The 24,229-nt window shown below is 33.6% G+C and overlaps 2 protein-coding genes across 2 annotated transcripts in view; one reads left to right on the forward strand and one right to left on the reverse strand.

Annotated features, from left to right (window-relative positions):
- Positions 1-1,164, forward strand: part of LOC134697718 (uncharacterized) — a 53,262-nt gene extending 52,098 nt beyond the window's left edge. Inside the window, exon 41 of the mRNA XM_063560035.1 lies at positions 750-1,164. Coding sequence (XP_063416105.1) covers positions 750-890 — 141 coding nt within the window. The 3' untranslated portion in view covers positions 891-1,164. The remainder of the gene's footprint in view (positions 1-749) is intronic.
- A 114-nt stretch (positions 1,165-1,278) lies between these two features.
- LOC134697814 (glucokinase regulatory protein-like) lies at positions 1,279-23,585 on the reverse strand. The gene is made up of 20 exons (XM_063560134.1): positions 23,523-23,585; positions 22,969-23,051; positions 17,890-17,951; positions 17,389-17,457; positions 16,367-16,432; positions 15,654-15,727; positions 10,453-10,519; positions 8,857-9,005; positions 8,008-8,048; positions 7,422-7,486; positions 6,613-6,719; positions 5,840-5,938; positions 5,367-5,464; positions 5,062-5,138; positions 3,907-3,997; positions 3,462-3,541; positions 2,734-2,936; positions 2,512-2,551; positions 1,889-2,023; positions 1,279-1,454 (listed from the first exon to the last, which is right to left on the reverse strand). Exons 2-20 carry the CDS (start codon positions 23,033-23,035, stop codon positions 1,329-1,331), a joined length of 1,716 nt encoding a protein of 571 aa, XP_063416204.1. The 5' UTR covers positions 23,036-23,051; positions 23,523-23,585; the 3' UTR covers positions 1,279-1,328.
- Between the last annotated feature and the right edge of the window lie 644 nt (positions 23,586-24,229).

Raw genomic sequence — 24,229 nt, forward strand, 5'->3', positions numbered from 1 at the left:
AAATAAAATAATGGTGTGGTTCAAAGTATGACGGGATACATAAGTACAGTTTCACGTCAAATGTATATCATGAAAAACAGACTAAACAGAAAAAGTAGTGTTATTGAATAAAATAGTTTTGTCATTCATAGTATTCAAGATCCTTAAGTAAAAGTAATATCAATCAATGAAATAATTTTGCCGTTCAAAGTATGTGGTTTTACATAACCACTGAGTCACTTCAAATGATTATCTAAAAAAGACTTATAAAAGAATTCTATAATACGTAATTAAGATGATAACAAACGTCAGTACGCAAAATCTATCCTTCAAGACCATCTTGTATTATTTGTGAAGTTGATACGGAATATTTATCAACAAGTTCTTGGTATCTTCCGATGAACTTTTTTAGAAAGTTAGATAACTCTGTAAGAGTATAAATTAGAAACTTCTATTGGTGTTGTTCACTTTATATCAGCCTCCATATACAAATTAGAGTTGTGAGGTATTTGGAAGCCAAAACATTGTTTAATTATCTTCCATTTGAGCAGCATCATAAGGGCATGTCGGTGATGGATCATGATTTTGATTGGAGACACAATATTTTGTGAAAATAAAAAAAGTTACAAATTATTTGAAAAAGGTGAAGTTCAGGGGGTGGCCTTCAGTTGTTATCTGCCCTTTGGTGAAGTTGTTGTCTCTTTGACATATTCCCCATTTTTTTTAATTCCCAATTCTATTTTTATTCATTCTTTTTCATTTCATTACAGGATTTCATCATAAAGCTAATGTCAACAACAAAAGGAACTTTGTTTAATTTAATGTTACTAGAGAAGGACAGGAAGACAAGAATGGTTGGACTAATTCATCATATTTGTCAGACTCAAGCTTATGTCAATAAGAATTGTTAAGTGGTGCTGAAGAATCATGTTATCCAGAGAGTTGTATATTTCTTGTTTATTTTGTACATTGATTGTTGATTTTTACAAACTCGATCAGTTTTTGTATTTAAAAATAATTCATTGTGTTTTGAAAGTGATAGTTATACTAAATGTAAAATATAACAATCATTGAAAAACAATTCAATACTTGATCAATTGAAAATATCCAACACAGAAAAGGCATAGACACATCTAGTCATCATTGGACAGAAAGATTATGGTAGAATTATTCATTGATATAACAATGAACCAACCATCATGGATGATTTGGATGGTCTTACAATGAATACTTGTTGAGACTTTTCAGGGTTTATATTTTTATACATATTTGATAAAAGGAGAAAGTAAAAAAATAAACTGATGTTTGATTTTCTTTCTGTATTATATGCAAGTTAACAAGAAAGATGATCATGTAGGTCTGTTATTAAGAATATCTGCTATGGCAGTCCGGATGACATGATGTTGTGACAATAATTGTCTGGCATCATCAATTTTACATTTCAAGATGGCTGCTACTAATGCTGTAGGGACTACCTGTAAAAGGAGGTAGAAAAATTTCATGTCATGTGATAAAATATTGTAGAAAATTTATCAATAGTATTCAGAACTGCTTTATTCATTGTAAAACCTGTAGCAGTAATCATTGAATTTGTTATAATAAATTTTTCCAAAATAATTGTGAAATCTTTAGCTATGTCATCAATATGCAAAAACTTATTATCAGTGGACTTCATCAAACTAGAAAAAATGATAAATGAAATCAGTGGCAGATCCAGAGGGGGGGTTCCGGGGTGCGCACCCCCCCTTTATTTTTGTCGATCAATGCATTTGTATCGGGACATATGTTTTGCACCCCCCCCCTTTGCCCTGGGTTAGCACCCCCCCTTTCGAAAATTCCTGCATCCGCCCCTGGAAATTAGAAATGAAACTGAAAAGGTAGGAATATTTCACAGTGATGTTCTTTATACCTTCTCCATAGATGTGGCTTTGACAATATGATCCTTGACTTGAAGAGATTTTAGGTCCTCAGACAAATCATCTGTCATGTAGATTGATTTCAATAGGTATTCCTGGCACACATCTTTCGGCAAATTTGAAAAATTCTGTGTAAAATAAAGTATACATATGCATAGTTACAACCAGAAAAAGGCATCTTGAAAAATAAATTTCAGTTCTCTAAAGCACCCAAGGTGAATCTTATTGATATTTGACCACTTTATCAATATTCAACAAATGTTTGTGTCATACAAGAAAAATTATGATGCCACAGTTTGAAAGTATGACAGCTATAGGGAAAGTTACAAGTCGTGTATATTGTTTAAGAATTTTAAATTAAGATAAGTTTATACTACCGGTACATGTATCAACCATTCGGCTCTTCAACTGCATATAAGCCCTATTTAGCAAGTATGAATGAGTATTTTGAAAATAAGATTCAAGAATATCCAGATGGAAAGAAAAAAAATCCACAAAGATGAAAACATGTGTACATAATACTAATATATGTGCAGCATATGTTCTAAACCAAATTGGTCCTCTGTATCCTATAGCTCTTAAATTATGATTTAGTTTGTTTATATATGCAACTTACTTGTATAATGCCAACAGCTCTGAAGAATAGTTTATTATTGCTGCAAAAGAAATTAAAATATTTATATATATATATAGATAAGACTGTACTCCACCATTCTAATCAATATATTGACTAATTACATAACTTATCAATATTTTTTGCTGATTTTGTTGCTCTTCCGACTAATTGTATCAATTTATACTCTACATTTTTTAAATTTCACATTAAGATGTGATTTACCTGACTTTCAAATCGACCATAATGTTCTGATACACTTTGCCTTTAAGAATATGTGCTCCAGTAGTGACAGCATTCAGTATCCATTTTGTTGAAAGTTCTTTATAAAGCTGTGCCCAATATTTATAATGCTGATCACCTAATGGTTCTGTTGTAAGACTAGATAAATCTATGGACACTATACAGTCCAATCTATCTTGCTGAATCTGTGTAAAAAATAAAAAGACACTATGAATCGAGCACTTAATTTTACTTTATATTAAGTTGTTGCAGTTTTTGTTCATTTTGATTGTTTCTATTATTACAAGAAACAAATTTGTTTTGATGGTTATATTTCACCCTTACTGCAATTTAATTTCACAAAGTGCTTTTACATATAACATGACAATGGATTGTTTTCTTGTTATGTGTACACCTAAGAATTTTATTATACAGGTGGGTTGGCTTGATATTTTTAATAATTAGAATGTTACTGATATAAATTTGTTTTTCTGAGTGCTATAGAAAGCAGAGCATCATTTGCGATTGTTCTATAAGTCAGGAAAATGAAAATTTACATCCCTTTTTTTCCCTTTGAAGTTTTATATATAATAAATAGACTCCAATACACTTTGCTCACATCCATATCATTTGACCTCATTTGGTTAGTTTTCATATTGGTAATCAAAGTGCATGTCCTAATTGTGAAAACCTGTTTATTCAAATATACAGCTAGTAATATTTCTTTTCACCTTTTCTTCAGAGTTGAAACAGATACAAGCTTTTTTGCATGTTGAATTCCATAAGATATCTGCCACTGAACAGGATTCATCTACAAAAGAAAGTGTGTTCATGAATAAAGAACTTCTTAAAATGAGATATATAATAATAACATGATACAGAGGAGCCATTCCTGAACAGGGATTTTTTTTGTTAAAAATAATACTTATAAATGTTAGAATTTTCAGAAAAAGTATCATATTGTTATTCTTAGAAAAATTGTGAAAATGGAAAAAGCATCAGATTGTAGAGGGAAAAAATAAGTGTTTCTAAATAAAGCATTGGATGTACAAGTTAAAGCAAGGTATTACATGTTCTTATTTGTAGAAGTAAAATATTGAGTTTTTTTTTCTTATAGCAACATTTTTAAACATGTTAAAAATTTAATGGAGTTAACTTTGAATTTACTGGTACTACCTTTCATAAGTAATATAACCAAGTCAGATTCCATTAAACCAGGTAAAACATCACTTTGGAATTCTTCAATTGAAATTCTATAGTATTTTCCCTAGACAAAATAAAGTAACAGATACTTGAATGTTGAAAAATGAATCAGACAATACAATGTCCAAGTTAAATAACTTTGAACCCATTATTGTATTTGTCAGCAATGTGAGGAATAGATGATTGAAATAAATATAAGAAAAAAATATAAAACCCCATAATGTGATGAATTGATGACCTTGCAAGGTAAATTATCTAAGGTATGTATATGGAACAAATATAAGTATATAAATTTTCATTTACCCCTATATCATTGTGTGAAATATTTTTTTAATAAAGGCTTCAAAACATACATGTTTCGTCCTGAACATACATGAAATATTTGCCACTGGACGTTAAGCAATTAACAATCAATCAATAAACCAAACATTCATGAAAAATCCTAGGATAAGATTGAGAACCAGAGATTGCTAAGTTTTTGGTGGGATTAGTGTTGATCAAAATTTTTCTATGGAGTGTTTTGTTTATACTGTTGTTTGTCGATTTGTTATTTCTCTTTATCTTTTTGAAATTATGTTTTTTTAGTTTTCATCTGGGGTATATATTTTGTCACTAAGTTAGTTGTTGAGTAAACAAAAAACTCATTTCATATGGATGGTGTTTTCATGTTTAATAATATGTCTTTAACTTGCATTATATGGCATAAAATTAAATAAAGGTTTACTTTTCTACATTGACTAGAGGTATAGGGGGAGGGTTGAGATCTCATAAACATGTTTAACCCCGCCGCATTTTTACGCCTGTCCCAAGTCAGGAGCCTCTGGTCTTTGTTAGTCTTGTATTATTTTAATTTTAGTTTCTTGTGTACAATTTGGAAATTAGTATGGAATTCATTATCACTGAACTAGTATATAATTGTTAAGGGGCCAGCTGAAGGACGCCTCCGGGTGCGGGAATTTCTAGTTACATTGAAGACCTGTTGGTGACCTTCTGCTGTTGTTTTTTCTATGGTCGGGTTGTTGTCTCTTTGATACATTCCCCATTTCAATTCTCAATGTATTGCATACAATGGAAACATGACAGATAAAAGTTGTTATTTAGAAACTTGAAAATACTGTCCTGCGTTACCATAGGTGATAGATCTCCTTCATGATTATTTAATAACTTGTATCCCGTATCTACAAATCCACGAATGTCACTTAATGCTGAAAAATAAAATTTAGGTATAATATTAGCATGTAGTAAAAATCAGGTTTTCCTTAAAACGTGCAGCTATTATTTAAAATTCAATTAGCCTCAAAACAATTAACCACTTGAGAATTCAGCAAATCAAGTTCAATTATAATGTAAAGTAATTGATTAAAATTTAAAAGATTGTGATTTCCACAAGAAGTTATTGAATTAACCTGAAAAAAAGATTAAATATGACTTACATGCCCCATAGGTAGGTGGACATTCTGAGGCATCTATCATACCCATAACTCCCAAACTGTCCCATCCAATGTAAGACATGCTACCTCCAGCTTTCAAACTGATATATAAACAAATATTAAATTGTAGCAGTTGTTTCACGATGTAAGAATGAAAAGAAATGTGAGTTTATGCAACGAAGCAGTAGAATATGACATGCAAAATATAATTTTTTGAAATTATTAACATTGGACAATTCTGTTAGATACTTGCATTGTTATAAGCATTGTATTTATTCATATATTATCATTTAATCATTTGATATCCTTACAATGATACAAGATTAATCTTTCTTAATGATTTGTACTTTCAAATTATTAATTATCAATATTTTCAAACAAAAAAGGAATAAAAAAAAATTCTTGATGAATAATTCTTATTAAAAACACAATGAAGAGGGAAACGTTTAGATAGATATTATTTATTAAAAATGTACCTGTTACCAGCAAGTTGTACAAGCTTAGAAATGGAAGAAGTTTCTTTGTATACCACTTCACACAAATCTTGGCAAGACTTTAAATGTGCTTCTATATTACTGAAATGTACATGTATGATTCTCAAAATAACATTTTATATATAATTGTTGCTTGAAATACAAGTACCCATTCATTTTAAAAATTGGTATCATATTTTGTGGTTGCATAGTTACCATGGATTTTCAGTTAATTGTATTAATTCTTGTGAATATATCACAGAAAAGTAATTATTGTACAGGGTGCTGTTATTAAGAAGTCTCTAATGGAATCTCCATTTTACACCATATTCTTTTTTAAAGTTTTTATAGCTAATAAATGCATATACATGTATATTAATATACCACTTTGGTGCTGCTTAACCAAAGAAGTCAAGGGGCATTTGCCCAATTATATGGGTGACCAGATGAAAAACAGAATTGTATTTATAGGGATTTATGTACTCCCGAATGCAAATTACACAGAACTTCTTATAGAGCCACTCTGAAGTCCAAGTTTAAGGCTTCCTTTACAAAAATATGGCTCTTATGTTCTTGTTTTCTAATCATTATTGTTCTGAGAGGTCTTCAGTTCTAATAGACTTCTAGAAAAATTACCAAAATTGGATTAGCACCCTTTTTGAAATCAAAGTTAAGATCGTAATTTCGTTGTGTGTTTCCTTATTATTTTGTTGGTTTAAATGTCCTTTTAATCACAAGTGATTGGCTTTTGCAGAGCTTACTTAGTATCTACTTGCCTTGGAATATTTTCAGTTGCTTTTATACACGAAACAAAAATGGTCTCCAGCAATATTTTAGTAGCTGTACCACTCTTCATCCTACTAGACCCAGTAATTTGTTCTGGCTACAATACAATGAAGGGTTAATTGTTAGAACACAACCTGCTTGATTCAGAACTTGTGTTGTAAATTACATTACTAAACAAACATTAGCATGTATTTAGGCACAGTCACCTAAAAACCATTGCATGCATATATTTATATGCACACCCTACTACACTGAAAAATACAGTTTTATCAGTCGGAAATGTGCATGAAACATTTAATTCTGTTAACTGATATTTATTTTGAAATCATGGTATAGCTTACTCACTGGGATTGACTCATTGGAGTTTTTGATTCTTCTTTTATCCAGTTGTCCTCTACTTACTTCGTTTTTAGAGTTGATACAAAGTGTTTGAACACAAATCGTGCAAAGCATTGTTGTCCAAAGGAATAGTTGAATAGATTATAAAATTGAGAATGGAAATAGGGATTGTGTCAAAGAGACAACAACCAGACCATAGAGCAGACAACAACAGAAGGTCACCAACAGGTCTTCAATGCAGCGAGAAATTCACGTACCCGGAGGTGTCCTTCAGCTGGCCCCTAAACAAATATCATACTAGTTCAGTGATAATGAACGCCATACTAAACTCCAAATTGTACACAAGAAACTAAAATAAAAAATAATTCAAGACTAACAAAGGCCAGAGGCTCCTGACTTGGGACAGGCTCAATGCCCCTGTGTTGAACAAATACTACGAATTGCTAATTATATAACCTACCCCTACAACAGGGTTAAGTATGTAAGCTTTGCTTTCTGCCACTTTGTCCTCCAGAAGTCTCACAACTACAAAAGATAACAGGTTACCTTGGTATTTACAATATTAATGGACACTAGGATTTTTACGGGATTAGTTGGATACAAGTTATAAGAAATCTTGCACATCATCTTCATCAAATTTTGTAAAATTATTCGGCATTACAAGGACATGATGCGAGTAGTTTCGTTGACACATTACAAGACATCACAAAAGTTAAAAACACAGGAGAATATAATCTATCAATCCAACTTTAAAGGAGGATGTCATAATTTGACATAAATGTCAAAATAAGAATTTTTTAGTCATAAAATGCCGGAGTGATTCACTTTTATTTTAGCTTAGATCAATGATTATTAATGGAAGCAGAAATTATTTTTCATGGTTTGTTAGTTCTAAAAAATACTAAAAATTTTAATTTCCGTTCTAAATATAGGCTTTTGCCCCTCCCCCCCCCCCCCCCGAAAAAAAGAGATGCCATTTTTCAAGTTTATTTTGTGCACTAAATACTTATACAGAGAACTAGGTGTATCTGATATGAACTTCCTACCTTGCAAAAATGTTTTATCCCATTTCTCGATCTTGATGTTCCTGTAAAATGCAACCTAATCTTTTAGTTGAATACACGAATTAAATCCCGCCCTGTCTGGTCATAGAACGTACTTTGGAATTCGGATTTGCTGCTTCCGTCTGCAAGGTAATGCCGCATTTCGGAGTTAGAGCAAATACAGCTGGTTGAATTTTTAGTCAAATGATGTATCCGAGTTATAAGGTGACATATCATCCCGCGGATTCCACCCACACATTCATTCATCAATAATTAAAGACGGCAACGTTTCCTAAAATATGTATTTGCCGGACCTTAAAAGTAAACTGACCCATCGCGTATAATCAAACAATTGAATATAATAATATAATCGTTTAGTGATCAACTGGGTGTTCTTGTCTTCGCTAGTATCCTTATGCCATCATCGGCGACATGCTATTCCGTTTGTTAAACAGCTGACTTATTATTTAACAGTTCATTTTTACATGAATATTTCCTGAAATGTATGTTATTCGGAAGGATTAAACGATTTATTACCATTAATGAATATCCTAATTGTTAGTAAAATTCTGAATAATTCCTCACCACCTTTACTAATTATACATGTAACAACGATTTTTTCAATGTTTTTTTTTTAATTAACCTCAAAAATCTTTTTATAAACTCTTTTTGGTGACAAATTAAATTGTCATAACACTACCCAGTAACCTTAACCTTTGTCATATTGACCCCACAATCAATAAGCTTCCACCTTGACACCAATCCCACCTTTATTTTGCTGCTGTGGTTCATTTTTATCAAATACATTGTTTTAAATTAATTCAACTCAATTTTTAGATAAGTTTGACATACCTAGCTAGGTTACACGGATTAAATCCGAGGAGTACGGGTGTAAAGATGTTTATATTCTCCATACAATGACACAACTGTCCTGCAACAAAGGGAGCAGACAGGCCACACGTAATTCCAATAAACAACACTCGATTTCTACCTGTTGTTGCCTGAAAATCATTTATTTATATATTTAAGAAAAGCGTATATTAGTAAAAAGTTATTTCTATGTTGATGTGATAGCAACCTAGTAAGATCACCGACTAAGGACGCCAAAACCCAGGGTTCAACATTTGATTTTCAACAAGGGAATATACAAGTACTCGAACTTTATAAATCGCCACAGGTTTGGAAAGTATAAATATGTTCAGCCTATACAGATCATCCATAAACAACAAATTTCTAAATAACAAAAAGGGGTTAATCAACAAAAGAAAACCTCTGTCGAGGTAACTGTTTTGTCCTTTTTGTCGAGCCTTCGTCTTTAGTCGAAAAAGCGAGACTAAGCGATCCTACATTCCGTTTGGCGGCGGCGGCGTCCACAAATAATCACTCTGTGGTTAAAGTTTTTGAAATTTTAATAACTTTAATTTCTTAAACTATCCTGGATTTCTACCAAACTTGAACAGAAGCTTGTTTATGATCATAAGATAGTATCCAGAAGTCAATTTAGTAAAAATAAAATTGGATTATTTTCTGCATTTTACTTATAAATGGACTTAGTTTTTCTACCGGGAAATATTCATTCACTCTGTGGTTTAAGTTTTAAATTTTTTATTAACTTTCTTAACTATCCTGGGTTGGTACCACCTTGGACAGAAGCCTTTTCATGATCATAAGATAGTATCCAGAAGTAAATTTTGTAAAAACATAATCCATTTTTCCGTATTTTCCTTTTAAATGGACTTTAATTTCCCGCCGGGAAACAACACATTCACTCTGTGGTTAAACTTTTTTTTTAAATTTAATAACTTTCTTATACTTTTTTGGATTTGTACCAAACTTGGACAGAAGCTTGTTATGATCAAAAGCTAGTATATAGAAGAAAATTTTGTAAAAAAATAAATCTATATTTTCGTATTTTACTTTTAAATGGACTTGATTTTCTGCCAGGAAACAACAAATTCACTCTGGTTAAACTTTTAAAACTTTTAATAACTTTCTTATACTATTTTGGATTTGTACCAAACTGGGACAGAAGCTTGTTTATGATCACAAGCTAGCATCTAGAAGGAAATTTTGTTTTCTTTCAGTTAACATTACATTCAGTCTGCAGTTTAAGTTTTTAAACATTTATTCGATTCATAAACTATCCTGGATTTTTTTAAAGTAACTTGAACAGAAGCTTCTTTCAATCAAAAAATAGTATAAACAGGAATATTTCATTGATTTATTTCCTCATTTTTGTTGACCCTGCGATTAACAGAAAGAGTAGGCGTGACACTGGGTTCCGTGGAACCCTTACAATTTTTATTTTAAAATTAAGTTAGTTTGTTTTAGATCTGGAATAGAATTATTAAGGTATTAGAAGGTTTTGCTGAATATTTTACTTTTATCATGAACTTGTTTTTCATTACAGTGTAAACTGTGTTTCTTCTCACAGTGTAATGTGTGTACCTCTTTCAACATTTCTATTCCACATTGCGGGTCATCCTCGGGTGCTTCTTGTGAAGTAAATAATGCTCTGAAAAATAGTTCTTGTTAATCATCAATGTCTATGAAGAATATTGTGAAATACATTACAATGATACTTCCGACAATATAATAATATTTAAATCCTTTGCTTTAGTTTTGGTTAATTTTTATTATCCCTTTTCTGTAATGAGTTCTCAACTAAAATTTCAAATTCTCATGTACAGTTTTTTTCATACATTCCGTGAAATAACTAGGAAATAGCATATTTCAATGAAAAGATGCTAATTTTGAATAATTTTTCAAAGTATTTCTCAATTTTTTAATTGCTTTCATATTTTGCATAAGGTAGCATCTTTTTATAGTACGAATGCTGTGTGTTTTATTTTATATGCTTCTGGCATTAAAATTTGATGTAGATGCTGTTGTTAAAATAATAATGTACTGGCGAATCTTACTATTACTGGGATGCTAGTTTTGCTTATATTTTGTAAAACTATTTTTTTATTTTTTGGGGATGCTGGATTTCCTATATATTGAAATGCTGGCATCCCGTTTTATTGAGATGCTGGCATCCCATTATTTGTGGATGCTGGCATCCCGTTTTATTGAGATGCTGGCATCCCGTTATTTTGGGATGCTGGCATCCCGTTTTATTGGGATGCTGGCATCCCGTTTTATTGAGATGCTGGCATCCCGTTTTATTGGGATGCTGGCATCCCGTTTTATTGGGATGCTGGCATCCCGTTTAATTGGGATGCTGGAATCCCGTGATATTGGGATGCTGGCATCCCGTTTTATTGGGATGCTGGCATCCCGAGAAAGCTGGATGCTGGCATCCAAAACTGTAGGAGTACAGACATCGCAAAATATCCAAATGCAGTAATCCTTCAAGTTCTGTTTGATATACCGTTGGCCGAATTTCTATAGATGTACTCCAATGCATAATTTTGTGGAATGCAAAAAATAAAACAACAAAAAAAATCCGTTTGTTGTTTCTTCCCAACACTTTATCTAATGACGTCAGGGATATTATGACGTAAGAGGTGGTTTACCATCATGCGTAGAGATTCGTGCAGACATAGTAAACATGAAAAGAAATCAATTCTCAAGAATCACTTATACCGATATAAATATTTTTTGAAAAGTAATTAAAACAGATAACCCTTTTAATATTCTCTTATTTATTAGTTTTTCTTATGTTTTATTCTGAAAGCGATTGCACTATTTTTTTACGCTAATTGCGGTAAATCCCACAGCATGACGTCATGTAAAAAGAATGTTTAAAATCGGCGAAGTGGACATGGTAGCAAGGGGAAGGACGAAAAACACTTCTTTGGCCAGTATGCCGCAATTTATCATCATTTTGATATAACAAAAACATATTCGCTATAGAACGCTATTCATACAGGTAAGTAGATTTGCTTATATTTTACATGCATTTCGTAGTCCGAGATTTCTCAGATTTAGCCATTCATGACCACCCCCCCCCCCCCCCCTCATTCATGACATAAAGTTCTACTCAACTCGACAACTGTATCATGTATGTCTGTAATGGTTTCATATATATATTATCGACATTATCAGATGTCGAATTTTTTTATATAGGAGACGATTTGACCTGTATCCGTCCGAGATTACTCTGGTGTCCTATGCTCATGGGCCTATCTGCGGAACCGTAGCTCATAGGTCCTTATGCTATTTTTTTACTATTTGCGGCCCATCAAAAAATCACATAAGGACCTATGAGCTACGGTTCCGCAGCTATAATGGGCCTAGCTTGTCTTGCAAAACAGTTGTTTGTAATCTCGGACGCATCAGTGACTTGAATCTTGATACACCAGCCGGATAATATAATTCTGATTACTTCCAGAGAGAAAATTACAGGCACAAATGGTTAGGCAACAATGATTATGTCAGTCGCCAGATTCTCCCATGTCGTTTGGGAGGGATGCATTTCGATCCGTTTGTGGTAGCAAATGGTGATTCCACAACTTTCTATAAATGAGATTTGGGGTCACTGACTGCCATAACAGAGAGCCCGATAAAGTCGTCTTTTAATGTTTACCTGTAGGTATAATAAACCAATTTTTTTCACACGAAAAAGGAGGAGGGCTGGATCCGCCTATGGTAGCGATGAGCCTCCAAGACAGACACAGGGAATACACACATTTATTCTTTTTATTTTGCCTTATTGAAGTATGTCCTTTTTCATGAAGTTATGAATAGTTTTGACAAATATATGATCGACATAAACCCCACTGAGACGATTAACCACCATCAATATGGCCATGGCCAGTAAAAATATGGGTCTGCAAAATTGATTTGTTTACCCCTAGACAACCTATAGGAAAACCATTAAAATGCATCACTGGTAAGTCTGAGTTCAAGAAAAATAAAGTATGAAAAACTTAATTTAAGATTGATTTTCGGTCTAGAAAATTGAATGTGTTGTTTGCCTCTTTTTTGCAAGGGTCTAAAACTAGTTAACTTGTGCCCGTCCGAGATTACTTTGAGTCTTGACTTCCTATGCTCATGGGCCTAGCTTGTCTTGCAAAACAGCCGTTTGAAGTGTGAGCAGTATCTGAGTAATGGTTAGCTGCGGAACCGTAGCACTTAGGTCCTTAAGTTATTTTTTGACTATTTGCGGACCATGGTTAACTGCGGAACCGTAGCTCTTAGCTAAGTAATGGTATGATTGCTAATGAGACAACTCTCCACCGGACTGAGACCAAATAATATAGCACTAACATGACTAAGCAGTTTACAATTAAATGTCAGCATATGGCCTCCAACAATGAACAAAATGTAAATATCGCTACAAGAGTTTGTGTTCCAGGACTAGGCTAAAATTTAAAAAAAAACCACACCAATTACATCATTATGACATCATACATGAATATTTACTTTCTCCTAGTGTTGTGATATTACAACGAAAAATTGTTTTTGATAATTTTTCATATAATTATTATTTCTCTTTTCAGCATTTGTAAAGAGTAAAGAAGTGGCTTCACCTTTCTGTTTACTATTCATGTGTTGTGTATTAATGTATCGCAACACTTTATAGTTATTGGACAGGTTAAACTTAGACGACGAATCATACAAACAGCACCAGATCATTTGTGATTCCAGTTCGTGTAACTGATTTGATTAAATGATTACCAAATATTGAAATATCAAAATACAGAAAAAAAGATACAAGTTTAATTATGATTGTAATAAAAAAAAAGTTTTGTTAATGAAATGAAAGACTCCAGTACTAAAAGATGTTGACATAATGTACTGACACATTGGAAGATGAATACAGCAAGTCCAGATATACTGACAATATCCAGTACGTACAGATCAAAGACACTGCACCAGTATCGATAATAGATTTTTTTTAAATATTGCATTGTGGTACATGTTTTATGGTATACAGACAATAGTGCGGAAAACAAATCTCCTTACTTTATACATTAAATGCACCTCATATTTAGCATCTTCATAAAGGTACAGTCTCCAATCTGTTTTGTAGAGTGTATGTCCTGGATGACTTAGTTAATCAGACATTCCAAAGGTTGATGGTTATTGGGCAATTGCATTAAGCTTATTTTCAAAAAAATTATTCCATGAACATTCGAAACATGAGCAGATTTGAAAATTGTAGTCCTGATGTCATATATAAATGTATTTTCTCGAGACCATTATACATGTAGTCAATAAAATGTATACATCATGTCCTTCATAATGGTAATCAAAGTCAGAAAAATAACATTAAAACTGGCTTATTATTGGAAACTTACCGGTAGTACATTGACATAATCTTATAAGTATCAAATTGTTAACATTCACATGGTAAACTAGCACTTTACAATTCAGACTCAGTTTGTTGGTCAAGTATACATTTCACACTCTGACCTATGATGTCACATTCTCAATATGCATTAAACTGGCCACTGGACATGAACAAAGACAAAAAATATAATCTTCCCGGCATTCATCAGTAGCACTTTTTTGTTATTACTTGATTGTTTTAATATGCATTCAACACACATCAAAACCTTAGGAAATTTTCTGGGTGTTATATTGGTGGCTTAATACTAAAATCAATTAATTAGGAAGCAGCATTTAAATTCGTATTTCATAATGAAAAATGGTACATGTCTGCGTGGTTGTGATGCCAGAATCCCTATATTTTGGGATGCCAGCATCCAGATATATTCGGATGCCAGCATCCCGATATGTTGAGATGCCAGCATCCCGATATGTTGAGATGCCAGCATCCCGATATGTTGAGATGCCAGCATCCCGATATGTTGGGATGCCAGCATCCGGAGATTTTGGGATGCCAGCATCCAGATATATTGGGATGCCAGCATCCGGAGATTTTGGGATGCCAGCATCCAGATATATTGGGATGCCAGCATCCGGATATTTTGGGATGCCAGCATCCGGATAAATTGGGATGCCAGCATCCGGATATATTTGGATGCCAGCATCCAGATATATTGGGATGCCAGCATCCAAAGATTTTGGGATGCCAGCATCCGGATATTTTGGGATGCCAGCATCCGGATATATTGGGATGCCAGCATCCAGATATGTTGGGATGTCAGTTTCCGTATATGTTGGGATGCCAGAATCTACAAATAATTAGAAGCCAGCATCCAAACGTTGAAGTATTCAATGGACTTCAATATGAAATTAAAAGAATTACATCAGCATCTATCAAAGGTGGAGATGCAATTTCAATTTTTTTCTTCATTATCCGCAGACACTTTTCTTAAATATGCCATATACAGAAAAAAGAAGTGCTTTTTATACAAAACAATTTCACAACTACAAAAGTTATTAATATAATTGAGAGAGCATCCATAATCTTTGAGAACCAATAACATCTATAATGCAGCATCTACTATTCATAGAAATAAATGAATCAGTATGATTTTTTGTAAAATGAGCATATGTTGATACTAAAACAAATGCAATATAGTAGAAATATTCCAAATATGGAACATGGCCGTAACATTTTCTCTGGACATTGAAATATTTAGTAGAATATAACATAATTTTACCTTAAAAGTTAAAAAATTGTCAAAAAATTCTCTTCTAGCATATGAGAATTACAAATTTTAGTTGAGAACTCATTCTGTACATATATTTTCCGTATTTTGTTTTGTGTAAATTTAGAAATATAAACGTACTTATCTCTCCCTGCAATGAGGTATCTGAAACATTGCTCTCTTCCTAAGTTTCGAAGTACTTCGTTGAAATTTCTCTGAAAAACATACCAAGAAGAATGAGGTAAGAGTGTATTCTATATCCAACTTTTAATTTTTAATGTATCATACACAAATGTTCGCCAAATGCGCAGAAATATAAATCGTCTTAATCTTCGTGAATGAGATGGATATTAAAGAATCTATATGTTGTCAAACGAAAAGATATTTTTATGATTAATTTTAGGGCTATTTCATCAAGATAAACTGTAGGGGAAGGGTTGGACACATTTTTTGTTTAAAACCCGATAATTTGTTAAGGATATAGATGTATAAGAATAAACACCATATGGAATAGAACAATCTTCAAACAACTGCTAAATGCATACTTTCAGAGGGGAAACACTCAATTTTTAACCGTAGCATATTATTTAAATTTCAATGGTAGTTCCTTTTTTTTCTGGAATAGACAGTATAGTCATTTCAAGATCTATGGTGATCATAAGACATATTCAAGTGATCTTGTCAGGAACTGACATACTCTCTTTAGTTCATAAGTCAATTACAGTGACATTTTGACGAGTCTACTCAATCATCTGCCTATTGAAAACTTTTAACTGAAGTCAGTTTTGAAGTGAAGATAAACAATGTAAAAGAAGATAGTGTAGGAAACTTGTTTATTCTAAGTTTGTACTTACAGCTATAAGAAATGCAATTCTTCCTGATGTGCCACATCCACTTAGAACTATCATACCTTCAGGCTTCTGTAACATAACATTAAATATCTATTTTATTGGCCAGCTGATTGCAAAAGTGATCTTTTGACCACGCTGCGCTTTTAATACCTTGTACATATTCTGTATTTCAATCCTGTTGAAAACAAATGTAGCCATCTATGTAATGTTCTTTTCAAAGGTTACTTGTGAGCTTTTTCATTGCTAATATCACAGTTAGTAGTAACAAATACATTTTTTTCTGTACCATACTCTCTGTTTTAGTATCATGCATATTATGCTTGTGTTATATTCTATCTAAAACAAATGCATTCCGATTCTGTGATCTATAGTTGCTAAATTCAACGTCATGTATAAAAAAAGAAGATGTGGTATGATTGCCAATGAGACAACAATCCTCAAAAGACCAAAATGACACAAACATTAACAATTATAGGTCACCGTACGGCCTTCAACAATGAGCAAAGCCCATACCGCTTATAGTCAGCTATAAAAGGCCCCGATAAGACAATGTAAAACAATTCAAGCGAGAAAACTAACGGCCTTATTTATGTAAAAAAAAAATGAACGAAAAACAAATATGTAACACATAAACAAACGACAACCACTGAATTACAGGCTCCTGACTTGGGACAGGCACATACATAAAAATAATGTGGCGGGGTTAAACATGTTGGTGGGATCCCAACCCTCCCCCTAACTTGGGACAGTGGTATAACGGTACAACATAAGAACGAACTATAAAAATCAGTTGAAAAAGGCTTAACTCATCAGATAGACAAAAAATAAAAGTGGACGTGGCCGGGTACTTATACATCCCGACACAAAAAGACACAATGAACAGATCTGAGAGTACTCGCAGTTATCTGACAGCTAGTTCAAAGCCATTGACAACTAATAAAAAAATCATGCCTCTAAGACTTAGCAGTCTCTGGTGGATATTTGTTTCATTTGCTCTATGACCACATCTTCTTATATTAATATACCTTCATGATATCAACTGCTACTTCCGATATCTGTCGTATTGTGGATATTGTTTCTGGGTGAAATAAACCCTGAAAATTGAAAATAAAACATCCATGCAAATAGTGTTCATGCAATTTAAAAGATACCAAGAACCTTTATACAGAGAGTACTATAACTCTTTTTTATTTTGGTTTCGACAAAAAGAACCACGGAACTTTTATAACTAATTTGTATTGGTTTCGACTATCTTAAACAGAATCTAAGACCCTTTAGACCTACCATATCTTAAACAGAACCAAACCACATTTATATCTGTTATGTATTGGTTTCAAACATCTTCAACAGAACCTAAGACCCGTTTAACCTACCATATCTTAAACTAGTCCGCGATTACTCTGACGTCCAACGGCTGTTATGCCAGACAAGCTGGAGCCGTGGGACCGCCCCAGCTTGTCTGGCATAACAGCCGTTGGACGTGAGAGTAATCTCGGACTAATCTTAAACAGAACATGTTCACTCACCTTGTATCGGTTCCAACCATTGAATATTTCTCGGTCACATTCGTGTAGTTTCTTTACAATATCTGGAAAACAATATCAGGTATATACTTAATTCCTATGTTGTTTTTTTTTTAAATAAACACATTCGCGATTTTCAAAATTTTAAAGCATTTTGTTGTTCTTAATTCTATATAAAAAGGGCGCCTATCAATGAGTGCATGTTATATATCTTACAAAACAAACTCAAGAAAGATATGTAACAATCCGGCGACTAGAGAAATCAGAACAGGAAAAACATCTAACGACTTCAAGATAAAACATTAACATTATCATAAGTAATAAATCTACTTATCAGCTGATGGGAGAAAAAGGACGGGTTGGATATCTTAACATCAGCTGAAAGGGAAAACAAGGACGAGTGAGATATCTTCTCATCAGTTGATAAGGGGAACAGAGATGAGTGAGATGTCTTCTCATCATCTGATAAGGGGAAACAAGGAAAATTAAGATATCTTCTCATCGGCTTAAAAGGGAAAACAAGGACGAGAAACATATCTTCTCATCAGCTGATAGGGAAAACAAGGACGAGTAACATATCTTCTCATCAGCTGATAGGGAAAACAAGGACGAGTAACATATCTTCTCATCAGCTGATAGGGAAAACAAAGACGAGTAAGATATCTTCTCATCAGCTGATAGGGAAAACAAGGACGAGTAACATATCTTCTCATCAGCTGATAGGGAAAACAAAGACGAGTAAGAGCTGATAGAGAAAACAAAGACGAGTAAAATATCTTCTCATCAGCTGATAGGGAAAACAAGGACGAGTAAAATATCTTCTCATCAGCTGATAGGGAAAACAAGGACGAGTAATATATCTTCTCATCAGCTGATAGGGAAAACAAGGACGAGTAATATATCTTCTCATCAGCTGATAGGGAACACAAGGACGAGTAAAATATCTTCTCATCAGCTGATAGGGAAAACAAGGACGAGTAATATATCTTCTCATCAGCTGATAGGGAAAACAAGGACGAGTAATATATCTTCTCATCAGCTGATAGGGAAAACAAAGACGAGTTACATACCTTCTGATCAGCTGATAGGGAAAACAAACTTCTCATCAGCTGATACACGGTGGGTATGGTTGTTCTGCGAGAGAACGTACTGTGCTGGTGATTCGGTCCTGACGGGTGCTGGTGATCAATGAAAACATGTAAACAAAGACGAAAATGATGATTTTTGACGTTTTCACTCATAAAAAATGGAAGAAAACAGTTGAGATTTTTCAATTTCGTATCTTATGGGTTCATATATAAACCATTAAAAAAATGACCCTCTAAACTGTTTCAGTAAGCGTAACACAAAAATGCTCATTTTCAGAAAATCTCGAACTGAAAAAATAAAACAAAAACGCTCAAAGAGTCCGCTTTCTATACCGCAATCCACACGACAAAACAATTTTGTGAAAAAACATTGCAATTTAGCATTTTCTCAATTTATCCATGTCCTGATACTGTGCTGGTGGGTCCTGTCATTGTGCTGGTGGGTCCTGATACGGTGCTGGTGATTTTGGATAAGAAGTTGGTCATATTTGAAACAAATGTTACAAAATCAATAAAATAAGCCAGGTAATTGTTGCCAACAGGATCTATGACTCCTATTTTAGCTCTTGTGCATCCATTTGGCTGTTTAATATGTGTTTAGACAAAAAAATTGTTGGAAAAATCCTACAGCAAGTGATTCTTAATAGCTATAAGATACATTTTTCTTTTACAATACAACTTTTAAATCTTACGGGAAACTATTCCAAGCTTTCACTGTAACCTCGCTTTAACTTATCCCCATCCCTCCCCCCCCCCCAAAAAAAAAACACCAAACAAACAAACCCGCAATACTATTATCATTCTTATAGTCAGCACTCAATTGTTCACAAACAAATGTGTTTTAAGCTGCTAAAGACATGATTCAAACGCTCAGAAAGTCCTCTGTTCTATATTTTTGCTCTCCATTTTTATGCAAAACCTTTTTACATTTTTATTTTATGGGTTATTGTTGAAGGTCGTACGATGACGTATGGTTGTTAACACATACTTCCTTTGGTTTCATATGGAAATTTGTCCATTGACAACAAACATACCACATCATCTACTTTATATAAGTATTGTATAAATTACAACGTATTTTGGTGATCTTGCAAAATGATCGTAATCCCGAAAATCGTAAACATATTTTCTTATCTTAAAAGGGGGCAAGAAGGGTTCCATTAACAGGCCAATAAATAAGATTACAGTTAGTTTAAAAAAAAATTGTAAAAAATAGGGGTATTTTTTCTCTCATAATAACAGTAAACAGATTCACAACAATGTCAATTTCAAGAAAGCAGACAACAGCTAATAAGTCAACAACAGTACAGCATCAATGATCTTGAATATATGCCACTTTTAACTAAAATATAAAAGCACAGAACCAGGACATAGGAGCACAGAACCAGGACCGTTTTTCTTATCACCAGCACAGCGTCAGGACAATTCCGTTTAACGAACTTGCACGACTTTTGCAATATAATATTGTTGTAATATACTTTGCATGGTACTTATGACACATCAGAGAAAAATTATGCAACAAAACAGTCGTTTTATTGCCGTTCTGATACAATGTAAACAAACCCACCAGCACAGAATCAGGACCCACCAGCACCCGTCAGGACCAAATCACCAGCACAGTACGTTCTCTCGCAGGACAACCATACCCACCGTGTGATAGGGAAAACAAGGACGAGTAAGATATCTAGATAACGTTTGCACGAGTGAGATAACTATGTATCGATTGATTGTTAAAAAAAAATTAAAAAAATGATATATATCTATCAGATGAGGCGAGAAAAAGTATACGAGTTATATATCTAACCACAAAGGGAAAATAACGCTAAGATATTTGATAATAAGGTGCCGGTGTTATATAGCCATGAAAGCTTAAAGGCGATGAGTATTTTTCTCTATCCATGCCTTTGATGGGTACTTTTACCTTGTGGTACAAAAATGATTTATCATGTAAAGTCAAAATCTTCAAACTGACCAGAAGTGGTTGTATTCAGTAGGTCAATGATACAAAGGATTCACGATTGAGAATGGATGTGATCACTGCATCAGAATGTGCTTCGTATGTATGTATACATGGTGTATATCAATTCATATCAATTTATATTAATACGATGAAGCTTTGGTACCGCTAAACTAATAAAAAAAGTTAATATTCTTTTTTCAGGATAAAAATTTCTAACTGACGTCGCCGACGTCATAAGTTTATAAAGGGGAAAAACTAGCTTATCATGCCGCAAAGGGGAAAAATTGGCCTGATCCTCGTTTTCCCCCTATAACGTTGAGGGGGAAAAGTTGGATCATGCCAATTTTTCCGGGGGGAAATATTGGATCGATCCAGTTTTTCCCACCGGAAAAATTGGCATGGGGGAAGAATGGCTATAAGACACCGGGCGAAACAAACACGATTAAGATATCTAGCTATAAGTTTCCGAAAGTTAAACTAGAGGCTCTCAAGAGCCTGTGTCGCTCACCTTGGTCTATGTACATATTAAACAATGGACACAGATAAATTCATGACAAAATTGTGTTTTGGTGATGGTGATGTGTTTTTAGATCTTTATCTACCGAACATTCTTGTCGCTACAATTATCTTGGCCAAATAATTACAGTGGAAAGTATTTTCTAAAAATTAACAAAAATTAACAAAAATGTATGAAAATTGTTAAAAATTTACTATAAAGGCCAATAACTCCTCAAGGGGTCAACTGACCATTTCGGTCATGTTAACTTATTTGTAAATCTTATTTGCTTCACATTATTGTGGTTCACAGTTTATCTCTATCTATAATAATATCCAAGATAATAACCATAAAACAGCAAAATTTCCTTAAAATTACCAATTCAGGGGCAGCAACCCAACAATTGGTTGTCCGATTCATCTGAGAATTTCAGGGCAGATAGATCTTCATCTGATTAACACTTTACCCATGTCAGATTTGCTCTAAATGCTTTGGTTTTAGAGTTATAAGCCAAAAACAGCGTTTTACCCCTATGTTCTATTTTTAGCCATGGCGGCCATCTTGGTTGGTTGGCAAGGTCACGCCACACATTTTTTAAACTATATACCCCAAAGATGATTGTGACCAAGTTTGGATTAGTTTGGCCCAGTAGTTTCAGAAGCGAAAATTTTTGTAAAAAATTACTAAGATTTACGAAAAATGGTTAAAAATTGACTATAAAGGTCAATAACTCCTAAAGGGGTCAACTGACCATTTTGGTCATGTTGACTTATTTGTAAATCTTACTTTGCTGAACATTATTGCTGTTTACAGTTTATCTCTATCTATAATAATATTCAAGATAATAATCAAAAACAGCAAAAATTCCCTAAAATTACCGATTCAGGGGCAGCAACCCAAAAACGGGTTGTTGGATTCATGTGAAAATTTGAGGGCAGATAGATGTTGACCTGATTAACACTTTTACCCATTGTCAGATTTGCTCTAAATGCTTTGGTTTTTGAGTTATAAGCCAAAAACTGCATTTTACCCCTGTGTTCTATTTATAGCCATGGCGGCCATCTTGGTTGGTTGGCCGGGTCACGCCACACATTTTTTAAACTAGATACCCCAATGATGATTGTGGTCAAGTTTGGTTTAATTTCGCCCAGTAGTTTCAGAGGAGAAGATTTTTGTAAAAGTTAACGACGACGGACGACCGATGAACGACGGACGACGCACGACGCACGACGGACGCAAAGTGATGAGAAAAACTTACTTGGAACTTTGGGCCAGGGGAGCTAAAAAAGGTATGAGTAAAATATTTAACTCTATAGTTGACGAGAGAAGCTGACATGAGTAAGAAATATATCATATCCGTCGTGATACGGGAGAAACATATACAAATTGCAGAGAAAGATTTATTTTCATAAAGAATTACAGAAACTATCCTAAATAAAAGTAAGGAAGATGCCCTTCCATGGTACGATAGAATAAAAGCACAAGTTAGAATTCAGATAAAGTGATTTCCAGAAACAAACATCAGTTCTATATCTTACCATCAGTTGATGCTACATCGATTTTAGTAGTAATTGGGTTGCGAGATTCTGTGATTGGTATGTCCATTTCGATTAGTACTTGTCTGAAACAAAAAGCATAAACAAAGACTTGTTGGCTCGGAGTAAGAATGTTGTAACAGGTATATATAGGGTGGAATGATCTTACGTTTATTGTGGACTAGTTGTTTCCTTGTGAACAAGCACGTGAAAATTCGTTTAAGCTTATCAGCCTAGTACAAAGCAGGGTCAATATTCATATCACATTGACACATTTCTTCCTAAAATGCATGTGATATTTGCCACTGGACGTTGAACACAATTCATCATCACCCTTCCTGCTTATGTGTCTTCTAGAAAATTATACTAACAGCGATCTTCACTGTTGAATATGCATCAAATATTTACCCCTGGATTTTAAACAAGCGATCAGTCAATCAAAAAATTATTTGAATACCAATAGTACCATAATCAGCTCATAAGTTATTCCTGGCGTGTTTGTTCTATATATATTATATTTACAAAATATTAACATGTCAATGTCACCCTATACATACCGTTGATCTAAACATCACAGGAAATGAAAGGACTCTTATCTGATAGTAACAGCAAAATGTTGGATATATATATACACACAATTTAAATTTACCTGGGGTCATATCTTTTTAGTCCAGTTACGCATTCGTAGATTAATTAAATGGAAGAGCATTTTTAAAAGAATCACATTATTTTCTGAGAATTTGCTTTTATAATCGTTTTCTAACTCTAAATCTTCTTAAACAAAATATCACACATTTAATTGACTCGGATTGTCTATATATATCTCAAAAATACCGTACGCGTGTTTGTGAAAGATCTGAAACTGTGCGAAATTGGTCTTCTCAAGATGTTACAACAATGATCGACTTTCAAAGTAATTGTAATAAAGGGCCCATTTGCTTTCCAATTTAAAGGAAAATAACATCTCGATGACTGAGGGTATCCGGTGTGCAGGTTCGTCAAATGTGCCGGTTGTCAATTTGAGGGTTCTCTAGATGTTTCAAGGGCATATCTCATGTCTGACGTAATGTCCCCCCCCCCCCCCCCCCATCAAAGCTGGATCACACAAACAAAAAGAGGTCTCGTGGTTGGATCTCCTTTTATTTTTATGATCAAATATGTTTGTAAACATGGTAAATGGGAACATTTGGTTGAAACCTCTTTTAAAAATGCCTGGCTGGATCCGCCTACTATCCCTACTCCTCGTCCTTTCCTAAGGCTTAAA

Source organism: Mytilus trossulus, chromosome 1 (genome assembly GCF_036588685.1).
Source record: "Mytilus trossulus isolate FHL-02 chromosome 1, PNRI_Mtr1.1.1.hap1, whole genome shotgun sequence".
In the NCBI taxonomy this organism is placed as follows: Eukaryota; Metazoa; Mollusca; class Bivalvia; order Mytilida; family Mytilidae; genus Mytilus; species Mytilus trossulus.